The 21,969-nt window shown below is 41.8% G+C and overlaps 1 protein-coding gene across 3 annotated transcripts in view; it reads left to right on the top strand.

Annotated features, from left to right (window-relative positions):
• The first annotated feature begins 264 nt into the window (after positions 1-264).
• Positions 265-21,969, top strand: part of krt222 (keratin 222) — a 28,492-nt gene continuing 6,787 nt past the window's right edge. Inside the window, exons 1-8 of one of the 3 annotated variants that reach the window (XM_078265101.1) lie at positions 265-390; positions 3,841-4,277; positions 4,524-4,727; positions 10,389-10,471; positions 11,449-11,602; positions 12,550-12,822; positions 18,226-18,351; positions 19,293-19,513. In XM_078265101.1, the coding sequence (XP_078121227.1) occupies positions 4,530-4,727; positions 10,389-10,471; positions 11,449-11,602; positions 12,550-12,822; positions 18,226-18,351; positions 19,293-19,513 (1,055 nt within the window). In that variant the 5' untranslated portion in view covers positions 265-390; positions 3,841-4,277; positions 4,524-4,529. Of the gene's footprint in view, positions 391-3,815; positions 4,278-4,366; positions 4,728-10,388; positions 10,472-11,448; positions 11,603-12,549; positions 12,823-18,225; positions 18,352-19,292; positions 19,514-21,969 lie in introns of those variants that run through there. The other 2 variants (XM_078265108.1, XM_078265118.1) reach the window with 2 other exon arrangements.

Here is a 21,969-nt window from a genome sequence, read left to right on the forward strand (position 1 = left end):
ACGTCTTCGTTTCATCCTCTTTTACGCAGTGTCCGCCTCTGAAACCTCCACCTCGGTTCCTGAAATTCGACTAACAAGTCACTACCTGCTTTTTCCTGTAGCCCTCAGTTACGTGATTCCCCTGGACAAACACTCCCAAGAATGCCGTGCGACAGAGAGGGAGAGAGAGTACTTGGAGCTTTGTGGGAGCAACATGACATCTAAAAACAGGCTCGGTGGCATTCCCTGTTTGCAATCACCTTAGAAATGAGAACGCCCTGTTTTTCCTGGATTGTAACTAACAAAGTAGTTAGTCGTCATCATCATCACCATCATCATCATCATTATTATCAACATTGCTCTTGCCAACAGGTGGCCACCTTGCTGAGAAGGTGTGGGAGTGTGATGACGGTAAGTGTCCCAGCATGACTGGCACTGTTTGGCTAGTCAGCATTCTTTGTGTGTGTGTGTGTGTGTGTGTGTGTGTGTGTGTGTGTGTGTGTGTGTGTGTGTGTGTCGCACTTAAGTCGTACACACAGTGACTTAAGACATGACTTGAGACCCGTCATCAAGCAGATGCGGGATTCGTGAACAGTCTTTGTTTTTATTTTCTATCTCTTTTTAACTGCTCTTTAATGTTTAATGCACATTACTTTGAATTGCATGTTGCTGACATGTGCTGTAGAAATAAAGTTGCCTTTCCCTACAACATCAGCCTGTTAGTCTGTCACCAGGTCATAGAAAACACTGCTGTGCCTGCCTGTCGCAGAGGAAGCGTAACCGCACCGTGGCCGCTTTCGGCTCGCCATTATATTACATTGCAGCAAACGCTGTCCGCGTGGAGTTTTGAAAGTGTAACCACACTTTTTCACACAGCCGCTTCACCGGCATTGCCATGACTCACCGTAATTTAAACAAACTGCAGAGGCGACGTAGCTTCGCCCCAATCGGCACCTCTGTGTGTGTCTGTGTGTGTTTGTGTCTGTGTCGGAGCACCGCTCTCTGTCAGCATGCAGGGAGGACAGATATGCTCGCGCTTACGTGCTCTCAGGTACCAACATTTGACACCGTTTGATTTAATGTGAATCAGTCCTCGGTAGTACCGACGTAATTCGGTCGGTACCCAAAAAAGTACAGAATTCGGTACCCAAACCCTACCTATAACCTACCTACGTAACATGTAATGCATGTAACGTATCTGCTGTGCAGCCACACGTGAGAGAGGACAACAAACATGCTGTGTCATTCATCAGAAGCTTTGGCTTTAAAAAAGAATCATACAACGAGGCCCAAACAAAAGAAGCGCTGAATGCAAAATATGTGGTATCAAGATAAAGGATTCTGGCTGTTATGAAAAGATTAAATAGTGTTTGTTTGTTTGCAGATGATACAACTGTCATTATAACCACGAGAGACTTGAGACTTGACTTGGACTCTACCTCAGAGACTTGTGACTTGACGTGTGAGAATCTCTGGCGTGTGTGTTTAATTATTAAAAAGTACATTAGCATTTTGCTCTCTGCACCACACATTTCCCTGCTTTACTGTGCTATAATGGACATTTCCCTCTCTCTCTCTTTATCTCTCACTCTTTCGCTCTCAATCAATCAATCACTGGTAAAAACCACAAGCCTGACAAACTGTCAGCAAAACCACATGAGAATGTCAGCTGGCTGCTCCTCCTCTGTCCTTTATGTTAGCAAGGCAGGCTTGTTTACCATCTTTAAGTCATCTGATTAGCAAATTCTCAGATACAGCAAAAATGTACAAAAGTGGATCCTTGAAGACAAATTAGGCACACAGAAACACATTAGATTAAAAAAAAAACAGTAAGGTTCTCCTAACATTGAAACGCTATATAAAAATAGATTCAGATGTATCTGTTCCATTCACACTACATATACATGTTACGTGATCAAACTGTTAAAGTGAGGCTATGTAACTTTTGAAAGAAGAAACATTTTAATTACTTTTTTTTGTGCTGCTTTGGTTGTATCTGGAGGTCCCCTGTTTGGATGACTCATGTCAGCCGGTTAAAAATCAGCAACTTTTTATTTTTAGCGTTTCGCTTAGCTCATCGCCATTGAACCCATACACAACAGTGGTTTAGCCACGTGATCCTCCACAGCTCAGCCCTGTTGTCCAAATAGAGTCACTACGGGCTCCAAAATACCAAGATGGCGACGGCTAAAAGGCTTCAAAGCAGCACTACACAAAACAATGGGTGACATCACTAATGCTACGTCCATTGTTTTTACAGTCTTTGAGGACGAGTAACATATGGGTGGCAGCTTGGAGAGCTATTCAATTTCAATTCAATTTCATTTATAGTATCAACTCATAACAGGAGTTATCTTGAGACACTTTACAGATAGAGTAGGTCTAGACCACACTCTATAATTTACAAAGCCCCAACAATTCTAGTAATTCCCCCAAGAGCAAGCATTTAGTTCGACAGTGGCGAGGAAAAACTCCCTTTTAGGAAGAAACCTCTGCAGACCCAGGCTCTTGGTAGGCGGTGTCTGACGGTGCCGGTTGGGGGTGTGATGAACAGTGGCAATAATAGTCACAGTAAAGATAATGGAACAGTGACAAGAAATGGTAGTCATAGTAGTTCATGTCATTGCAGGGCACTGCAGGGCATTACAGGATGTAGCGTGGCACAGCAGAGCATAGCAGGACGTAGCAGGACGCAGCAGGACACTGCAGGGCACCGCAGAGCTTAGCAGGGTGTAGCAGGGAGTGCAGCTGCAACCATGATCTTGGTGCCAACCTAATCCAAGGAAATATGCTGGGCGAAAAAAAACATGGCCGTTACCTTCCGCTTTTTTTGTGTTGTAATTTTATGGTTAACTGCTCCTCAGATCTCTGCAGGGTAAATCCAGACAGCTAGCTAGACTATCTGTCCAATCTGAGTTTTCTGTTGCACGACTAAAACAACCTTTGAACGTACACATGTTCCACCAAAACAAGTTCCTTCTCGAGGCTATTTGGCAGAGGCACCGGCGCTTAGCACCACCCAAGACGACTGTGATTGGTTTAAAGAAATGCCAATAAACCAGAGCACCAACTCTTGCACCACTTCTTTTTCACAAAGACACACAAATAGACGTCACATCGCTGTGCCACCTTTTTAGTGTGACCGTACCATTATGCCATATTTTAGCATTTAGCCTGTGAGTTCCACGTGTAATGCAGTGGCATAAGAATGCATCAGTGATGTAAATTTAGTTGTTTTATAGCGTTATGCTCTGCACTAAATGACCTGTCAATCAATTGGGGAGCCATGCCAGGTTAAAATCTTGTGTTTTTTGTGATAGTGGGCAGAACCCCTTTGTTTACATTTGGATCACAACTTGTGCCTTTAAACATTCATCATAATCTTTAAACCACGCCCCGAGCTTAACCAAACATACATCTTATTATAACACCTTAAATATTTTCTGTACATATTGATGTCTATGACGATGCCATCTGCTGGCATCTGTACAAGGTAGCTATGAAAATATACAACAAATCCAGAGGCACTAAAGCCATACTGTGCCTCTGCTGAAACAAAGGGGCTGTAGTTGTGGCATATCTGTGGACAATTGTGTCCAAGGAAATATTGAAGAATTTAGTAGATGAAATCTTTGGCCCAGACAGACACACTCAGTTGTTCTAAAACCAGCCACTTAGACTGTTATTGAGCAAGAGGTAAGTCTGCACACAGTGTGTATTACTTGACTTCAGAGCAGAGTATAGGGACACACATTTCACATTAATTGTGTATTTGTAACCTCTTATTAAAGCTCCACTCAAACACAAACATACACTTACACAGGTCCTGTCACTGTGTCTCCCTGAACATTCCCTCCACAGCTTGTGTTGCTGCCTGTTTGAAAGCAGCTCAGTAATCCTGGATCAGAGAGGACAAAGGGCCCCCCGAGTGCTAGTGATGTAAGCACTGTGTCTAGTGCTTACCCCGCTGCCATTCCCTCTCCCACATGCTGCCTAGTGGGGGGTGAGGTGGGACAGGGAGGAACATCCCTGTCGTCGGCTGACCCTGAAGACTACAGACTGACACGCGAGCAGTGATGCTGGCAGGCTAACGGCAGCCTGCCTGCTCTGTCTCAGGGGCCTGCTGCTTATGACCCGGGACACAGTGGGAAGGAGAAAGTGTTGACCAGATCGCTGTAGAGGAATGTGGCTAAGCTGTGGGGAGTGGCGGATCAGCTCAGTGTGACCAGGAGAACAGACTCAGGGACTTTTGCTGCCTTGTTGCTACACCTATTCGTGGAAGGCCACGTTGCGATAAGGTGAGTATCACTGGGTAAACATTTACCTTGTTAACGCCTCTGGCAGCGTGTGGTCTAAATATGGGTGGTGAACTGTTTGCTGTTAAATTTAAATTAAATGTTAACTTCGTATGAGTGTGTATGAACTCTGAGAGAAACAGAAGTCTGTCAGTCGTAGGCAAAATTGGTGGTGTCATTTGACTGTATGGAAATGTCAGCGCCACGTTGCGTGTGTCTGTAAAACAAATTGTGTGTGCGCTCTCTCAGGTCTCCATGGACTTGCTGCAGGACTCCAGTCACACTATGTGGGGTCTAAATGCCCGCTTGAAGGCCTTCCTGGAGCAGGTGAACAGGCTGCAGGAGGCCAACCAGCATCTGGAGGCTCAGATAGCCGACTGGGGCGCCAGGAGCACCTCACGCTCCCGGGACTGGTCCCAGCAGGAACAGACCGTCAAGGAGCTGCGTGTCCAGGTCAGACTCTGTTTGTTTGTAGAGATTGTTTTGATGATGGTGATTATTTGAAATCACTTGGACTAATAAAAAGTGTTGGAAACAGCTGTTTGTGTTGGCACAGCTGTTTGCCAGACAAAGACATGTCAGTGTTGTAGATTTTGCTACAGTATATTTCCACTCAGCTTTAATGGTTTTGCTCCATTGCATCAGCTCAAGGCCATATTGGCTGGCAGACAACAGGAGCAGGTGTGTATAATCAAACAGCAAAGACTGCAGTCAAAACAGAGACACGGCCAATTACTACTGTTGCCTTCAACTGCATGCAACATCATGTGAACAGCCTCAAATACATGTTCACTTCAAAGGCCGGGTAAAGTGGATTAAGGGCACATAGGTGTAAAATACAGACGGGATAGGGTTACAACCCCCCAAATAATCAAGACTGGGCTTTTTCCTAAGTTTTTTTGGATGTTTTTGTTGCTTTCTTTCGAAATATTTTTTTTTGAGGGGGGGTTTTTGACCATTTTTTTTGACATTTTTGTCACCTTTTAAGTTTTTTTTTTTTCTATGTTTTCGTTGCTTTTCCCGACATTTGTCGCCTTTAGACATTTTTGCTGGGTTTTTTCAAGTGTTTTTCCAAGTTTTTTGTCACTTCTTTCAACCTGTTGTCGTACCCCCTTACTTATTTGTCATCAAGCTAAAAAAAACATTTCTTACTTTTGTAAAAAAAAAAAAAAAAAAAATGACATTCTGTTGAAATACTGTTTTAAACCAAAAGCAATGACATTCTTATTTGTGATGTTTAAAAAATGGGTCCAATACTGTAGATCTGTACTTTTGAAGGATCTGCATTTTGAAAAATCACAAGCCAAGCAACCAAAATGTAAGACGTGATGAAAGGTAACCCTCACAACAAGCAAACGTGTTGCCGAGGATTAGAAGCACATATGTGTGTCATTACTCCTGGATCAGAGCCAGAGAGACGCAGCAAGAACGGCCGCTGTCACACACACAAAGAATGTGGAACTCTTTAATACTTTAAAGGCCATTCCACTTAGAGCATTAAACTCTCACCGGTATAGTGATCTCACATGACATGTCTTGATGGTTTTAGCCACTCCCTGGTGCTAATGTCACGTTCTGCACTTTAATAACTCTTGTCACCCAGCTCGTCTCCACAGTGTGGCTGATGTTTCCATGACTATGACAGGCCCCAGCACAAACTCTGCTAGTTTCATTGTTCAGTTACCCAGGGTTAACATGTAGGATTACTTTGCGATGGATCTTCTTGAGATCTCCTTTGTGTTATCTTATTTACAGCAGACTTAATGATGCGTAATCTGATTACTAAATACGATAGTAAGACATTAATTAGAGATCCTGTCAGCGTACTGATTCACTCATACTGTATGAGTGGGGCTCAAAAATGGGGTGGTGTAACGAAATATTTACATAATAACTGGTGTATGTTTATAGTACAAATGGTGTGTATTATTCCATGTTATCTTTGACTTTCTTTTAACATGGGTGTGTCTTGTTTTGAAAGTTCTTACAATCCTAAGAAAACAAAGGGAAGTAAGGGTGTGTTAACATCTCTGTGTGTGATAAAAGTCAAGGAGCCACCTTTGTGTACTTGGATTCCTCCATTTATTCTTAAGAATACTTTTGTCTAGACTGCCTTTTGGCCTAAAAACTGATATTCAAATGAAACTGGAAAGAGTTGTACATTTTGATCATTTTCACACAGGCCTCTGTACAATTTAGCCACTGGTAATGCCATGTGACAAGCTGATGATACACATGATCTTAATGCAAAAAGAGTTTACTTTATTACCAAAATATGACATAGTACATATATTTTTATGTTGCCTTTGGTTCTGGTTCTGGTTTGGCTTTCCACATTCCAACATGACTCAAGTGACCTATTCCTGGAAATCTGTGCCTCCCTTTAAAGGGATAGTTTGGATTTTTTAAGTGGGTTTGTACAGTATTTTGAGACCGGTACCATACCAATACCGTTATCGATACCGTTTCCTAAACTAAGTCTTTTACAGTATTATAAAGGAGCAACAGGTTTACATAGCTACCGTGTTAGAGACTGACTTCTACAAGAGCTTGCTAGCTAACACTAGTTAGCCCATATATGTTACTAAAAAGTAGAACACTTATTAAAAATCTAATTAAAAAATTAGGAAAACAAATTATCCACTCTCTCTGACATAACCTCCCTTTCCGTTGTGTAAACTGGATGCAGTGTTTTTCTGTTGCATTTGTTATCGGGGTTTATCTGCTTTTCATTTTTCATCGTTTCTGTATTTGCAGCGCATTTGTGTATTTCGTTGTGTTGTGTGTATTTGCAGCACGTTTGCTAAATGCTGCGCATGTGTTGTCAAATTAATGAAGATGTTTTCTTAAGTTGCAGGGCATTTGCCCCTGTCGGCCACCGTAAGATGGCGGTTGGCACGCCCCCAGTTTGGAGAAGCGGGCAGCAGTACAGACACAGAAGTTCAGCGATGTCCTGTGCTGTGGACGGGGGGCAGCAGCTTAACGGATTTTAGCCACCTAAAGAAAATCTATATCAGTTTAAGTGTACTCTATATTTAGAATATTGTCACAGGTTTATCTTGCCGTTAAACAGCCCTGTTTACGTTGGCATGGGGGGAACTGAAGCCATTTATCTCTGCTATCTTCAAAGCCACCAGACTCCTTTGACAAAAACAGTCATTTTAACTTGCAGAAGTCTACCGCTGCCTCAATCGGTTAGTTTGTTTGTTAGTTTTGTTAGTTTATAATCCTTTTTGAAACACAATATCGCAAACTAACTGATCAAGGCAGCGGTAGACCGGCCACTCCAGTGTTCTGCGAGGTATAATTAATGTTTTTGTCATTGGAGTCTGGTGGCTTTGACAAGAGCATAGACAGGCTTCACTCGCCCCAGTGTAAACTTAGACAGGCTGTCTGACAGCAAGGTAAAGCTGTGAATATATTCTAAATATAGCGTATACTTAAACTGACGATATTTTTATGTGGATAAAATACATGTTACTGCTGTCCCCGTCCACAGCAGTACATTGCATAGCTTTTGTGCCTGTTCTCCTGCCTGCTTCTCCAAACTAGGGGCGTGCCGACCGCCATCTACTGTAGCCAACACACTGACCATGGAGAAGTAGCTCATACAACCCCACTTCAAAAAAATCTGGACTATCCCTTTAAAGCAAATGAGCCAATATTAGGTTAGGTTTGGTCCTCATATAATAAGGTGTGCAATTTGTATCAGTCTTGCTGTTATTAGATTTGCGAGCTTGAATCACCTAAATGGGAAATGTACAAATGTGCTGAATGTGCCGTTTGTCATTAGCCGATATGCACAATAGAATAGTCACCAAGTCATTTCTTACAGGACAAACAATTTGTATTTCATGAAAGAGCATCAAAACTATTGTACTGTATAAAAAGGAGATACACAGTTCTCACTACACATCGCTGATATAAAGGTTATTCCTCCATTTGTGCTGTTTCATACAATGACAAGTCAAAATGCCTACTGTGAAAAAGGCCTATTGGTTTATTATGAGTACAACATAAAGGTGGTAGTGAAAAATAACTCAATAATATTAATCATAAAAATAATACAGGGCATAACGTTTGAAATGTCAATTGAAAATCAAAGTACAGTATCTGCTAGGGGTGTTGAAATGAATCATTGCATCGATGCATCGCGATGCGGACCTGGACGATTCTACATCGTGGCAGTGACAGACCATAATCGATTATTGCCTACTGATGTTGCTTGTTGATTTGCTGTGTTCAGACTTCGCTTTCAGCTTTACATTTACATTCAGGAATTCTTAAGTTCTTTAAGAGCAGATACAATTAAAAGGGGAGTTCATATATATATATATATACAGTGGGGCAAAAAAGTATTTAGTCAGCCACCAATTGTGCAAGTTCTCCCACTTAAAAATCACATTGCAGGATTTTTAATGAATTTATTTGCAAATTCCTCTGGAAAATAAGTATTTGGTCACCTACAAACAAGCAAGATTTCTGGCTCTCACAGACGTGTAACTTCTTCTTTAAGAGGCTCCTCTGTCCTCCACTTGTTACCTGTATTAATGGCACCTGTTTGAACTTGTTATCAGTATAAAAGACACCTGTCCACAACCTCAAACAGTCACACTCCAAACTCCACTATGGCCAAGACCAAAGAGCTGTCAAAGGACACCAGAAACAAAATTGTAGACCTGCACCAGGCTGGGAAGACTGAATCTGCAATAGGTAAGCAGCTTGGTGTGAAGAAATCAACTGTGGGAGAAATTATAAGAAAATGGAAGACATACAAGACCACTAATAATCTCCCTTGATCCGGAGCTCCACACAAGATCTCACCCCGTGGGGTCAAAATGATCACAAGAACGGTGAGCAAAAATCCCCTAACCACACGGGGGGACCTAGTGAATGACCTGCAGAGAGCTGGGACCAAAGTAACAAAGGCTACCATCAGTAACACACTACGCCGCCAGGGACTCAAATCCTGCAGTGCCAGACGTGTCCCCCTGCTTAAGCCAGTACATGTCCAGGCCCGTCTGGAGTTTGCTAGAGAGCATTTGGATGATCCAGAAGGATTGGGAGAATGTCATATGGTCAGATGAAACCAAAATAGAACTTTTTGGTAAAAACTCAACTCGTCGTGTTTGGAGGGGAAAGAATGCTGAGTTGCATCCAAAGAACCCCATACCTACTGTGAAGCATTGGGGTGGAAACATCATGCTTTGGGGCTGTTTTTCTGCAAAGAGACCAGGACGACTGATCCGTGTAAAGGAAAGAATGAATGGGGCCATGTATCGTGAGATTTTGAGTGAAAACCTCCTTCTATCAGCAAGGGCATTGAAGATGAAACGTGGCTGGGTCTTTCAGCATGACAATGATCCCAAACACACCGCCCGGGCAACGAAGGAGTGGCTTCATAAGAAGCATTTCAAGGTCCTGGAGTGGCCTAGCCAGTCTCCAGATCTCAACCCCATAGAAAATCTTTGGAGGGAGTTATTTTCCACCATAATTTGCTAATAAATTAATTAAAAATCCTACAATGTGATTTTCTGGAATTTTTTTTTCTCATTTTGTCTCTCATAGTTGAAGTGTACCTATGATGAAAATTACAGGCCTCTCTCATCTTTTTAAGTGGGAGAACTTACACAATTGGTGGCTGACTAAATACTTTTTTGCCCCACTGTATATATATATATATATATATATATATATATGAACTCCGCTTTTTATATCTGACTGCTTGAATTTGTTGATGAAAACAAATGTGTAGCAGTATATAATAATATTGAGGAGGTGACGCATCGTAATGCATTGGAATGTGGAATGGATTTGAATTGTTGACAGGATCATCATAATCGAATCGAATCGTGACTCCAGTGAAGAATCACACCTCTAGTATCTGCATGCACTGATGAAGGACAGACAGTTCAAAATACCACTAGTTGCTCATAAAACATATTCAAACCAAAACAAAACCAAAAACCAAACAAAAGTATTTTACTTCTCTGTTATGGCAGACCTCACCCAAATGCCTCAGCCCAGACCAACTTACAAGTCATTCTGACAGCTGTAGAAAAACATAATGTTGTTGCACTTCCTTTGATCTATTTTTGTATTTATTTTTGTCAGGTTGGTAACCTTCTGATGGAGAATGCCCAGCTGGCATTACAGTCTGACAGCATGAAATCCAGAGCTGCTGCCGTCCAGGCCAGGTCAGCTGTATTTGGCTGTAGTTTTCCTGAAATCTCTAACCCGCCTCTCCTTCAATCAATACCGCCTAGGGCCTATTGATAAGCATATTAGGCGTGAGATTGCATCCCATAAACATATTACACTCCAAAGTGATCAGGTACAGAGGGGAAAAATACAGTTGTTTTTTTTATCTTAAGTAACATAGTAATACATGCTAGGAGAACATGTGGGATTATCATTTCTGGCCCATAAAAGCATCCCAACATACTAAGCATAGGTGTAGAATAACTGGCTAAGGACTTCCTGTTTTTGTCCTGCTGCAATGCTTTTCCACTTCTCTGTTATCTAACTCAGGCCAGTTCCCGCTCCTGTGAGCCAGCCTGCATACAAATCCAGGCCGGGCTTTGTGCCGCGTCTGCACTTTCACATATGTACTGATGCAGAGTGACACCGAGCCTCCACACCACCCTCAACACACACACACACACACACACACACACACACACACACACACACACACAGACATACTGTACACACATATTCCATCCATCAGCTGACAGCCATTAACCCCTGAAGGACAGTGATGACACGCTGCTACGGCTTGAAATACATACACCTGTTCTATTTGTAGCTCCACTTGATGTGTCTCCTGACTAGTCGAGTGTGTCTCCAAGACTCTTTAACGCCGTTCATGACACACTTCTGCAACACCCTTTCACTGCCATGCAGCTAAAAAAGAAGAAAGAAGTTAAACTGGATATTTGGCAAGACTGAGGAATGTGTCAATATGTCAGGGAAATAAAAACTTTCCACTTGGCTTTGATCTGTTGCGCTCTATTTGAATATGTGTATTTTCACTGGCCATTTCGCCCTATCCTCTCTGTGTTTATGCAAGGTTTTTATGTGATTGATGTATGCCATGGTTAAATGATCTACAATAAACACACAATGGGGCTCAACAAATAGCCTTGGCTGTTGACATCCCATCCCATGATAGGTGTGAGACGGAGGAGAGGAACACCAGGCGTCTGGAGCAACAGGTGGCTGTGCTCCGGGAGTCAAAGAGGAACGCAGACCAGAGCAGCGTGACGCTGCAGGCAGACCTTCGCCACTCCATGACAGATCTGCAGCGGATGCACCAGGAGTTTCAGGTCACTGAATGTGCTGCCTGCGAATGCTTGCCATGACATCTTTTCCTTTCTTTCTTTCTTTCTTTTTCCCATCCAACTCATCTGTCTGCCTGTGTCACTGCTCCTGTCTATCTTTCTTTTTGATGGTGTTTTTCCATCTGTAAGCACAGTCTCACACTACACACTGCTGTCAGTGGGTGGTCTATTTTGGATGTAATCGCACTTTAGACTGTTCACGTTACAGCGCTTTACTTATTTTAAAATACTTCTATTTTAAGTACAGTATGTAATATATGGTCTATTGGTGAAGTAGCATTGCTCACTTTGAGGGGGGGAGTACATTTTGTCCCCACCGAGGTTAAAAACAATTCAGCAGATTGTGTGTGTGTGTGTGTGTGTGTGTGTGTGTGTGTGTGTGTGTGTGTGTGTGTGTGTGTGTGTGTGTGCGTGTGTGCGTGTGCGTGTGTGTTCACAGCATCTAACGATCCCTCGTCCCTTTACTCTGACCTCATCGGCCCCCTCCTCTTTTCCTCCTTCTCTTCATTTTCTCATTCCTGCTGACTAATACTTCCCTCCCTCATTTCAGGTGTCTTTTCCTGCTTACAGACACACACTCGGGCTCACATACACATCGGCACGCATGTACTGTGCTGTAGGGCTCAATAACTGACTCTACTTTTCTCTCTCTGGCCTCTGCATTGCGTTGACCGACTCACACACACTCATACACACACATCGTCCTAACCCTAACCCTCTTTTTCTCCTTCTCTTCTCGCATTCATTCGCCTAGCCATACACAAACACGTTTCATCTTCCGCTTTGTCTAGTTTTTCTCTTCTCACTCTTTACATCATCCCTCTCTTCTCACCCTTTCTCTCTGTCTTTCACTCCCCCCCCCCCCTCTCTCTCTCTCTCTCTCTCTCTCCCCCTCCCTCCCCCTCTTGCTCCATCTGGTTGGCTGTTTGCAGGCAGCCCGGGCTTTGCAGCTGCAGCGTGCCGGCTCCCGTGATGCTCTGTTAGCGACGGCCGCAGCAGCAGCAGCAGCAGGAGGGGAGGAGGAGGAGGATGGCACAGGGATGGAGCTCACCCAGCTCCTCGACCGAATCAGAGCGCAGTGCAACCAGGGCAGACTCCCCGGCCTGGGTGCCGTGGCACATCCACTCCCCGGCTCGGCCGGACCCAGCCGCTCTGGAGCAGCAGCAGCAGCAGCATCCAGATCACACGGAGGAGTTCTCAGTGAGGTACGCATCCACTCCTGCATCTTTACTCTTTTTGTGCCTCGCTCATGTTGTCCTGGCCCGCTGCCAGCCAGACACACCCTCAAGAGCAACTCTAGGCTGTCCCACAGGCAAGCCTGAGTGATATATATGCTCGGCTGAGTTAAATGGTTTTGCAGAGTGTTTGTTGACTGTGGTGAAAGGCTATAGGGTTAGGACTCACCATGCCTCTCTGCCTTTTGTGTATGTATGTATGTGTATGTATGTGTGTGTATGTGTATGTGTGTCTGTATTTACCTTCTTGCAGGTTTGTGTATGCTGTTGCCTAAATGTCTCCTCACTCACCTCGCCTTTTGTTCTGTTACACACAATTACAGTGTTTTGTTACAAAATGTGATTAGTTACCACTCTGAGTGAATGATCCCTGATCTTCATTAAATATGTATGAACCAAATTACAACCTGAACATTCTCATCTGCTGTATTTGGCAGATTGTTCATCCTTTATGTAGTAATAGCAGCATTTTTCATTTTAAAGTAGGAGCTTTTCTACTGTTGTTTTAGCCTAACTGACCTCTTTTTTTGTTACTACGGGGAAAAGCGCAGTGTAGGTGCCTTTTATTATCCCCGTGCTCCTGTGCCACAGCACAATGACTTTGGTCTGACAGCGACAATAAAGTGCCATTGCCAAGGGCTGCAAGCTACCACAGCGCTAAAATGGAGCAGGTTTTTATGAAATGCCTTTGTTTACAGCAAACCTTCTCTGTCTGTTCTACTAAAGTAACGGTTACACAATGCTGCAGTCAGAAGCCTGCATGATGTCCATAATTAGCATGGGTGATATTTACATTTCAAAGAATGCACTGCATGTCTTTTTTGAGGAGGAAAAAAAAGTTCAACATGAAATCAGCTTTATATAATATTATGATTATTAAACAGGCAAAACCTGTGCTTCCTGGGAAGAGTTGCATTGTTTTCTTCATGAGTTGGCAAAGTTAGAGTGCAAACTACAGTGGAGAGTCAAAACCCTGATGCAGGCAGCAGTACTACTCTACGGGTCCTATCTTGCACCCGGCGCAGCGCAGCACAAAGCCCGATGCAAGTGTCTTTGCTAGTTTAAAACCGACGCAGTTGTAAATTTCCCATCCAGTCAACAGATCAACGTCGTTTAAATAGCAAATGCACCTGTGCCCATGGGCGTGCTGGTCTTACAGGGAGGTGTGTTCAGGTGAATTCTTGGCGTATTGCTATCTTGAGGCAGCAGGATTTCATTGTTATTTTAACAGCAAATTAACTATACAAACACTATGCTTGTTACACACACACAGGGAGGCGCAGCAGCACACAAACATGCAAAAGATTACAAATAAAAATATTACGGTGCAAATCCGCCATCATAATAGCAATGCGCCAAGGTACAGACGCGCCTGGCTTTTAAAGGGAATGGGAGATGACACTGATTGGTTTATTGCATGTTCCTCCCAAAACACACCTATGAATTAATGAAGACACTAAGTACAACCCTTTTGAACCATGCGCCTGGCGCACTGACCCTTTTTAGCAAAAGTGGATTTGGGCACGGCCTAAACGCACCTGCGCCATGCGCTTCACGCCGTGCCCTTAGATTGTTAAAATAGGGCCCTACATGTACATTCATCTAGGACTGTCCTCGAATAAAGGTTCACTAAACTACTAAACTATATACTGACCGTGTTTACAGGCATGCACAACGATAGTGTGATGTTAAAACTGCAGTTCTTCAAATGATATTCCCTCAAAAGGTTTCACAACAGATGTTCTGAGAAAATTGAGTTAGTATGTGCTTGTTATTATCAATTTAGACAACGTCATTGCATATCACGATATCTCGACATATGATTTCATCACGATATGATTCCACTGAAAGACGATAAATGATCATATTGAATTAATGCCCAGCCCTTATTATGTGTATCCTTAAATGTGTTAAATGCATTTCCTTCCTCAAAAACATTTGCAAAGCTGATTTTTTTTGTGTGCATCCTTTACATCCATGTTTGCTAGCTTGTAGACTTCTTCTCCGCCCTTGTCGGCGCATTGCTCTACTACAAAATAGAGGCCAGTGGTGGAATGTAACTGAGTACACTTACTCAAGTACTGCACTTAAGTACAAATTTGAGGTACTTGTACTTTACTTGAGTCTTTTTCTTTTCATGCCACTTTCTACTTCTACTCCGCTACATTTCAGAGAGAAATATTGTACTTTTTACTCCACTACATTCATCTGACAGCTTTAGTTACTAGTTACTTTACACATTAAGATTTTTGCACACAAAACACATGTAGTTTATAGAATATGATGTTTTATTATAAATTAAACTACCCAACAATATAATGGCCCACAAGTGGTTATGATTAGAGGATTAAACAGAACAGTTTGGATCGTTTCCAGTTTCTTAAATGTGAGGGGTTTTCTGCATTGAGTACTTTTACTTTTAATACTTTAAGTACATTTTCCTGATGATACTTACATACGTTTACTTAAGTAACATTTTCAATACAGGACTTTTACTTACAGTTTACTTTATTACTTTATTTACAGTGTGGTGTTAGTACTTTTACTTAAGTAAAGGATACTGAATACTTCTCCCACCACTGGTAATAAGTCCCTCTTCCATCACTGCCTGAGATAACAGATGGAATACAAAATGCCCCCGCCTTTGACATCCAACTTTATGTAAGATAAAAGAATCTTGTTGCCGAGGGTTATCAGTTATGAAAAGCTGATGTAGGATAATCTCGGCCTAAATTTGCTTGTCATAGAATGTTCGCAGTAATTCAAATATACTGTATGCATTGAAACAGAAAATGAGAATCATTGGAGCCATACATTAAACAGAGAATAACTTACATAACTTGAGTCATGTTCTTTTGTTTTTACTGTCAAAATATTGTCATAACTGTGCTGAGACAGCTTCACCGCTTCACTGCGTCTGAACGTGCGAGGGCGGAGGGTGTGAGCGCTTAACAGCTGGACAGTGTACACACAGCTTGTACAGCTGTGTGTACACGGAGGCCTGGCTGTCTGCGCCGCTGTCTGTTTACCCAAACTGAAACACACACTAGCAGCAGCCGGGGTTTCACAAGGTCTTAAAAAGTCTAAAAAAAAATCTAAAAATTTCTAAATCAAAATTTTAGGCCAGTAGGGAATATGGGTTTCCTTTAAGCAAATTACCCAAAAATAACATGAATGTTTCCATACAATGCTCTTCGCAAGTAAAATGAATGATCAGTTCACTACTTTAATTGTATTTGTGGTGTTTTATTAAATTTTATAGCAATTGAAAAAACAATGAAATGATTTCTAAACAGTATCCTGACTAAACTATTTGTCGAAATAATCCATAATTTCATCTTTTTTTAACTCATAATTGAGGTATACTATATATACATACATATATACATATACATGAGCTTTATTGACCATGAATAAAACTTAAGTGTAAAACTAGTGGTAATAAGTGGATGTGAGTGGTGAATCCGGTGGTAGTGGACAAAAAGGGCCAAAAAAAAGCGACAGACACTAACTAACGTCACTTTGATTTCAGCTCCTCTGGTTTGTTTTGCACCGTTCTGTTGGTCTTCTCCGTTCCAGTGTAGCTCGTAATCGATACCACACGCTAGGCACGTAGCTGACAGTTGTACAACACAAAGTCACGACACAGTCAGTGTTCATGGCAAATGGATTAGTTTACAAGCCAGATAAAGAGTAGGTTTCCAAGCCAAACACACACACAAAACGGCCAAAAGTTCTTGCCGGAAAACAGACCAATCTGGCAACACTAACTTGTGTTGTGCAGCCTGCCGAAGTAGTGTTATTCGCTTAACTCATCACCAGCCAAATTGGCAAGTAACTTTGCAATGTTATCCGCCAAAGTTAAGTTTGACCCGCTTTTGGCGGGTTGGCGGGTGTCAATTTAAAGCCCTGGATGTAACCATACACTCGATAAACTCACGATTTGATACCATTCATCAATCAATCAATCTTTATTTACACTTTTCAAACTTAACAAAATGCAATTCAAAGTGCTGAACAGTGATTGAAAGACAAGAAAGAAGAATAATAATAGGAATATATATATATACATCACTGTGGCCGGGTTAGCTCAGTTGGTAGAGCAGGTGCACAAATATAGAGGTTTACTCTTTATTTGATTCCGACCTGCGGCCTTTTGCTGCATGACATTTCCCCTCTCTCTGCCCTTTCATGTCTTCATCTGTCCTGTGGAAATAAAGGCCTACAATACCCAAAAGAATGTACGAAATCTGTGTGTGACATATTTCTGTTTCTCATGTGATAATCATGAGAACAACTGGCCTTGTCTAAAGTACAGGATGATTTGTTGGCAGAGCACATGATGTGTAGGAGAGTCCCAGATAAGACAAAGCTATTGAGTGTGTATTTTTATGACTATTCTCCCCATATCCTCATAAAACGCCACTGTTGAGACCACTCTTCAGTCATTTTCTGTACTTACACTGAGTGCTGTAAACTGATTCTGCTTGCGCAAGTAAAATAAGCTTAAAGAAACAACTCCAGTGATTTTGTCCATTCTTTGAAAGATAATTATCCTAACACACACACACATATATATAAAACACTAAAGCCATAGAAATTATAACATGTTAAAACAATAAAATAATAAAAGATTATAAAAATTATAACGACGTGAAAGCCAGACTGAATGAGTAGGTTTTTATACGATACGATTTTCACGCGATTTATTTGACAGAATGAGCTGCAGACAAATGACTGAAAAATATTCCTTTATTTGTATAAACTATGAAAAAAACTCCTCTCCTCTTATCAAAAGTGCAACTGAAATTGCATTTTTTTTATTACAAAAATGTAATAAAATTTAAAAAAAAAAATTAATAGTTAGATGTTTAGCTAATACAACACTGTAAAAAATGCTCTGTTACAAGTAAAAGTCCTGCATTGAAAATGTAACCTAAGTATTACAAGTAAAAATACTCACTCAATACTCTACTCAATGTAGAAAAATACTCACATTTTAGAAACGATCCAAACAGTTGTGTGTTTAATGGTCTAATCATTTCAGCTGGACTTGTAGGCCGTTATATTGTTGGGTAGTTTCATTTATAATAAAACATTGTATTTTATAAACTACATGTGCTATGTGTACAAAAAAAAATCTTAATTTGTAAAGTAACTAGTAACTAAAGCTGTCAGATGAATGTAGTGGAGTAAAAAAGTAGAATATTTCTCTCTGAAATGTAGCGGAGTAGAAGTAGAAAGTGGCATGAAAAGAAAAAGAAAGTACCTCAACATTTGTACTTACAGGTAAGTACAGTACTTTCACTACATTCGCTACATTCTGCCACTGACTGTACCTCTTTGAATGTCTGACCCTGTCCCCTGATTCAGGAAGAGGCAGCGTGGACGCAGGTGAGCCTGGGCAGCGCCGCCCTGAGGGAGGCTCGAGCCGAGCTGGCCGAGGCCCGGAGGCAGTGGCACTCCCTGCAGGTGGAGATTGAGACTCTACATGCCTTGGTAAGAAAACACACAAACTTAAACTCTTAAACGCAAGTCCTCATCTCTGTTACATCCATATCAGTGGACTTAAGCACAGCTGGGCTTTTTTTTCTGTTTGCTAATGCTAACATAAGTATGCTAAAGAAAATCATGGCTTTGCACACATAAAGAAAATGGCAGTGTCACTGTGGCTCAACACTGCAGAGACCTGGGTTACACTGGCTTAGCCAGACCAAGCCAGTGAAGCCGGTTAGCACATTATTAGTTTCTACACAATTCTTTAAATTTAAGGATTGTAGTCTATGGTCCTGTGATAAGGTCCAGGAACTTTGGACCCATGATACATGATAACCTATGTCGGATTGCAGGGACCCAGGTTCCATTCAGCCCAAGATTATTTGTTCTGGGAGATGGGTCAACACATAAGAAGCTGGGTCCACACTAGTCTAATGATAGCCAGACAGATTATTTTAAGAGGATGGAAGAATGAAAGGGTGCCGTCAATCCAGGAGTGGGCTAGTGAGATGGCTGGGGTGGAGGCGTTTGAAAAAAATGTCATAGAAACGGTTTGCCAGGTTGGATGTCTACACTAGAAAATGGGGAAAGTACCTGAGCTTTCTGGAGGGCTCCTAAGAAGCTTTGTGCTGGGGAGAGACAAGTATGATGGGCTTATGGTGTTGTCATCTAAACATATGTTTATTTGGTTTATGGTTTATTGTCTATTTTGTTACTATTTTATTAAATGGTCTTAAATATTGTAGTGTATATATATACTGTGTCATCTTTTCCTGATTTTTGTCTGAGTGGGTGGTGATGATGAAGGGAGGGGTGTGGGGAGGGGGGTGTTCATGTTGCGAGTTGTATGTTTTGTATGTTGTTAAAAAATAAAAAATTGTTGATCACTAAAAAGGATTACTGTGTAGTCATTATCCTGACTCCCCATGCCTCTTGCTTTCCAGGAGAAAGGCCTGGAGAGCTCCCTGCAGAACACCCAGCGGCTGTACTCCAGCCAGCTGCAGGACCTTTCCCAGGTGATCGCCGGGCTGGAGGGCGAGCTGGTGCAGGTGAGGAGCGGTCTGACAACCCAGCGCCAGCGCCACAGCCAGCTCCTCAACACCAAGATGAGGCTGGAGCGGGAGATCGCCACTTACCGACGTCTGCTGGAGCGCGAGGAGGGCAGGTGAGGGCATGAGGCAGAGAAAGGAATGAAAACATTTGAGAAAGCAGGAAAAAATAGTTAAGTCGGAATGTTGCGATTTTACTGTCAACCAGGTAAGTAATTAATACTTGTTGTAGTTGAATGGGATTTTCCCAGAACACTGGAGCTACTTCCTATTCAAAATCAGTGAAAGGCAGCAAATAAAGAAAAATAAGATTACATAATCAAATATCAAAGTCTGCATTCGAATAGCAGATGTTACACACACATTAGAAGCCAGTCACTTCTCCACTTAAAGAAAAGTAGACAAAATAATTTCTTAATCGTTCCTTTATACAGCTGTCAATCAGATCATTTCATGTGTTCCTTTTCAGTTTGCTCAAGGCCTACTATTCTGTTAGGGATTATGTAGAATATATCTGTATAGAAAGTGAAAATCCACAGCAGGTTGAGACATACAGAGGCTGTGTAGTACGGCCAAGAGAAATAGTGACATGTGTCACGGCATAACCACAGCCCTGGGGAAACGTACTACTCTGGTTATGTCTAGAGCAGGGGTCTTCAACGTTTTTTAAACCGAGGACCCCCTAACTGAGAGAGACAGATCAGGGACCCCCTACTACATATCAATCAATCACTCTTCAGTCTTTATTTCTATAGCACATTTCATACAAGTTAATGTAACCCAATGTGCTTCGTACAAAAGCGACATAAAATAAAACTGTTCAATTAAACAGAGTAAAATATATACAAAACGTATAGAACACGCGTACACACACACACACACACACACACACACACACACACACACACACACAAACTAAAGATTAACATTTAACAGCGACAAACTCAGTTATTCATAGACTTTTGTAAAAAAAAGTGTTCAGTGTGGAAGCCTCTCTCAGTTCCACTGGCAGGGGGTTACATATCATTGGGGTTCTTGCTGGTTCATATCTAATGAGCATGTCTCTAATATATTGGTTTATCGGTGTTGTAAGCCCACAATGTCTCCTTCCAGGCAGCGCATGGTTATGGTTAGGGTTAAGGTTAGGGTTAGGTGCCTTGAAGTCAACGGTCGCAGCGTTGCCTGGAAGGAGACGTTGGGGGGCTTAAAACATCATCGAGCAATATACTGACATATACTACATATATTGTATAAAAAGAAGTTGCATATTAAACTGGGCCTACAATAAAGTGTGGGCAGCCTAAAGCCTTTATACATACCTTTTGAATGATGCGCAGAATACTAAGCTGATAAAATAATAACTGTTGGCATGATTCTATGAATCATGTTTTAATGTTAAACATACATGTGGCACAGTGAATCTTTAGGCCCCCTGTCGAAGATCTGTGGTCTAGAGCTTACAGAGCTTGGTTTTGTTAGTGCATTTGAAAACTGCAGAAGCTTCACTTTGGCTGTGTGAACTCTGTGATACAGGTAAGCCACCCCCACCCCCAGCCTGACGGCCAATAGAAACTAACAGCTGGATTCTGCCGTGACGCATGTAACAACAGTGTTTGGAAATTGACCAGAAACTGCAGTAATTTTATATGGGAAAAAAAAAAAACCCACGAACGATTAGCGAAGATGACGAACTTTCTACGTGTGAGTTCTAGCCAAATGATGCAGCTCTGTCTTGAATCAGTCAAGATAATTATTCTATGCCAGTGTCAAGCTGTTTTATTAGGGAATATTCCACTCTTTTGGCATGGCCTTTAATTATGGAGAACACCTCACATCCAGCTCCTTTGCAATTTAACACATTGGCTGCATCAACCATGTGATTTGTCATTTTATAGTTTGAGGAAGGTAGTTTGGTTTCATGAATCTTGCAGACTATGTTCCAGACAGATTGCAGATGCTTTTCATTCAGGGTATGACTTTGACTGATGTCATTGATCTGAAATTGCCGAGGTTTCTTCCTGAAAGGGAGTTTTTCCTCGCCGCTGTCGCAACAGCTACCGCTAATGCATGCTCTTGAGGGAATTATTGTAATTGTTGGGGCTTTGTAAACTATAGAGTGTGGTCTAGTCCTACTCTATCTGTAAACTGTCTCGAGATAACTCCTGTTATGATTTGATACTATAAATAAAACTGAATTGAATTGAATTGAATTGAAATTTGCATTGTTTGTTCATATTTGAGAAGGGTGGCGACACAAAGGGCTGTGGGAGAAAAAAAAAAAAAGAGACAAGAGCATCCTCATACAGTGAAAACGACTCTTACAGAAGCATCTGTGCACATAAAACCTCAAAGGTTTCTGAGTTGGGTATGTCTGCAAATTAACCAAATAAAAGGCACAAAAGATAACCCTGAAAGGTCAGTGCACAGTACTTTGACATCAGCTTTTCACCATCCAGAGTCTTGTTCAACTGTGCAAAGAGAGTTCACGTGAGGAGAGAAGGAGAGAAGAAAAGTGGAGGGGAGGATGAAGACTATTATACTAGGTATTTCAAGAAGACCATCAATCTAGTTT

This window comes from Sander vitreus, chromosome 2 (assembly GCF_031162955.1).
Source record: "Sander vitreus isolate 19-12246 chromosome 2, sanVit1, whole genome shotgun sequence".
Lineage (NCBI taxonomy): Eukaryota > Metazoa > Chordata > Actinopteri > Perciformes > Percidae > Sander > Sander vitreus.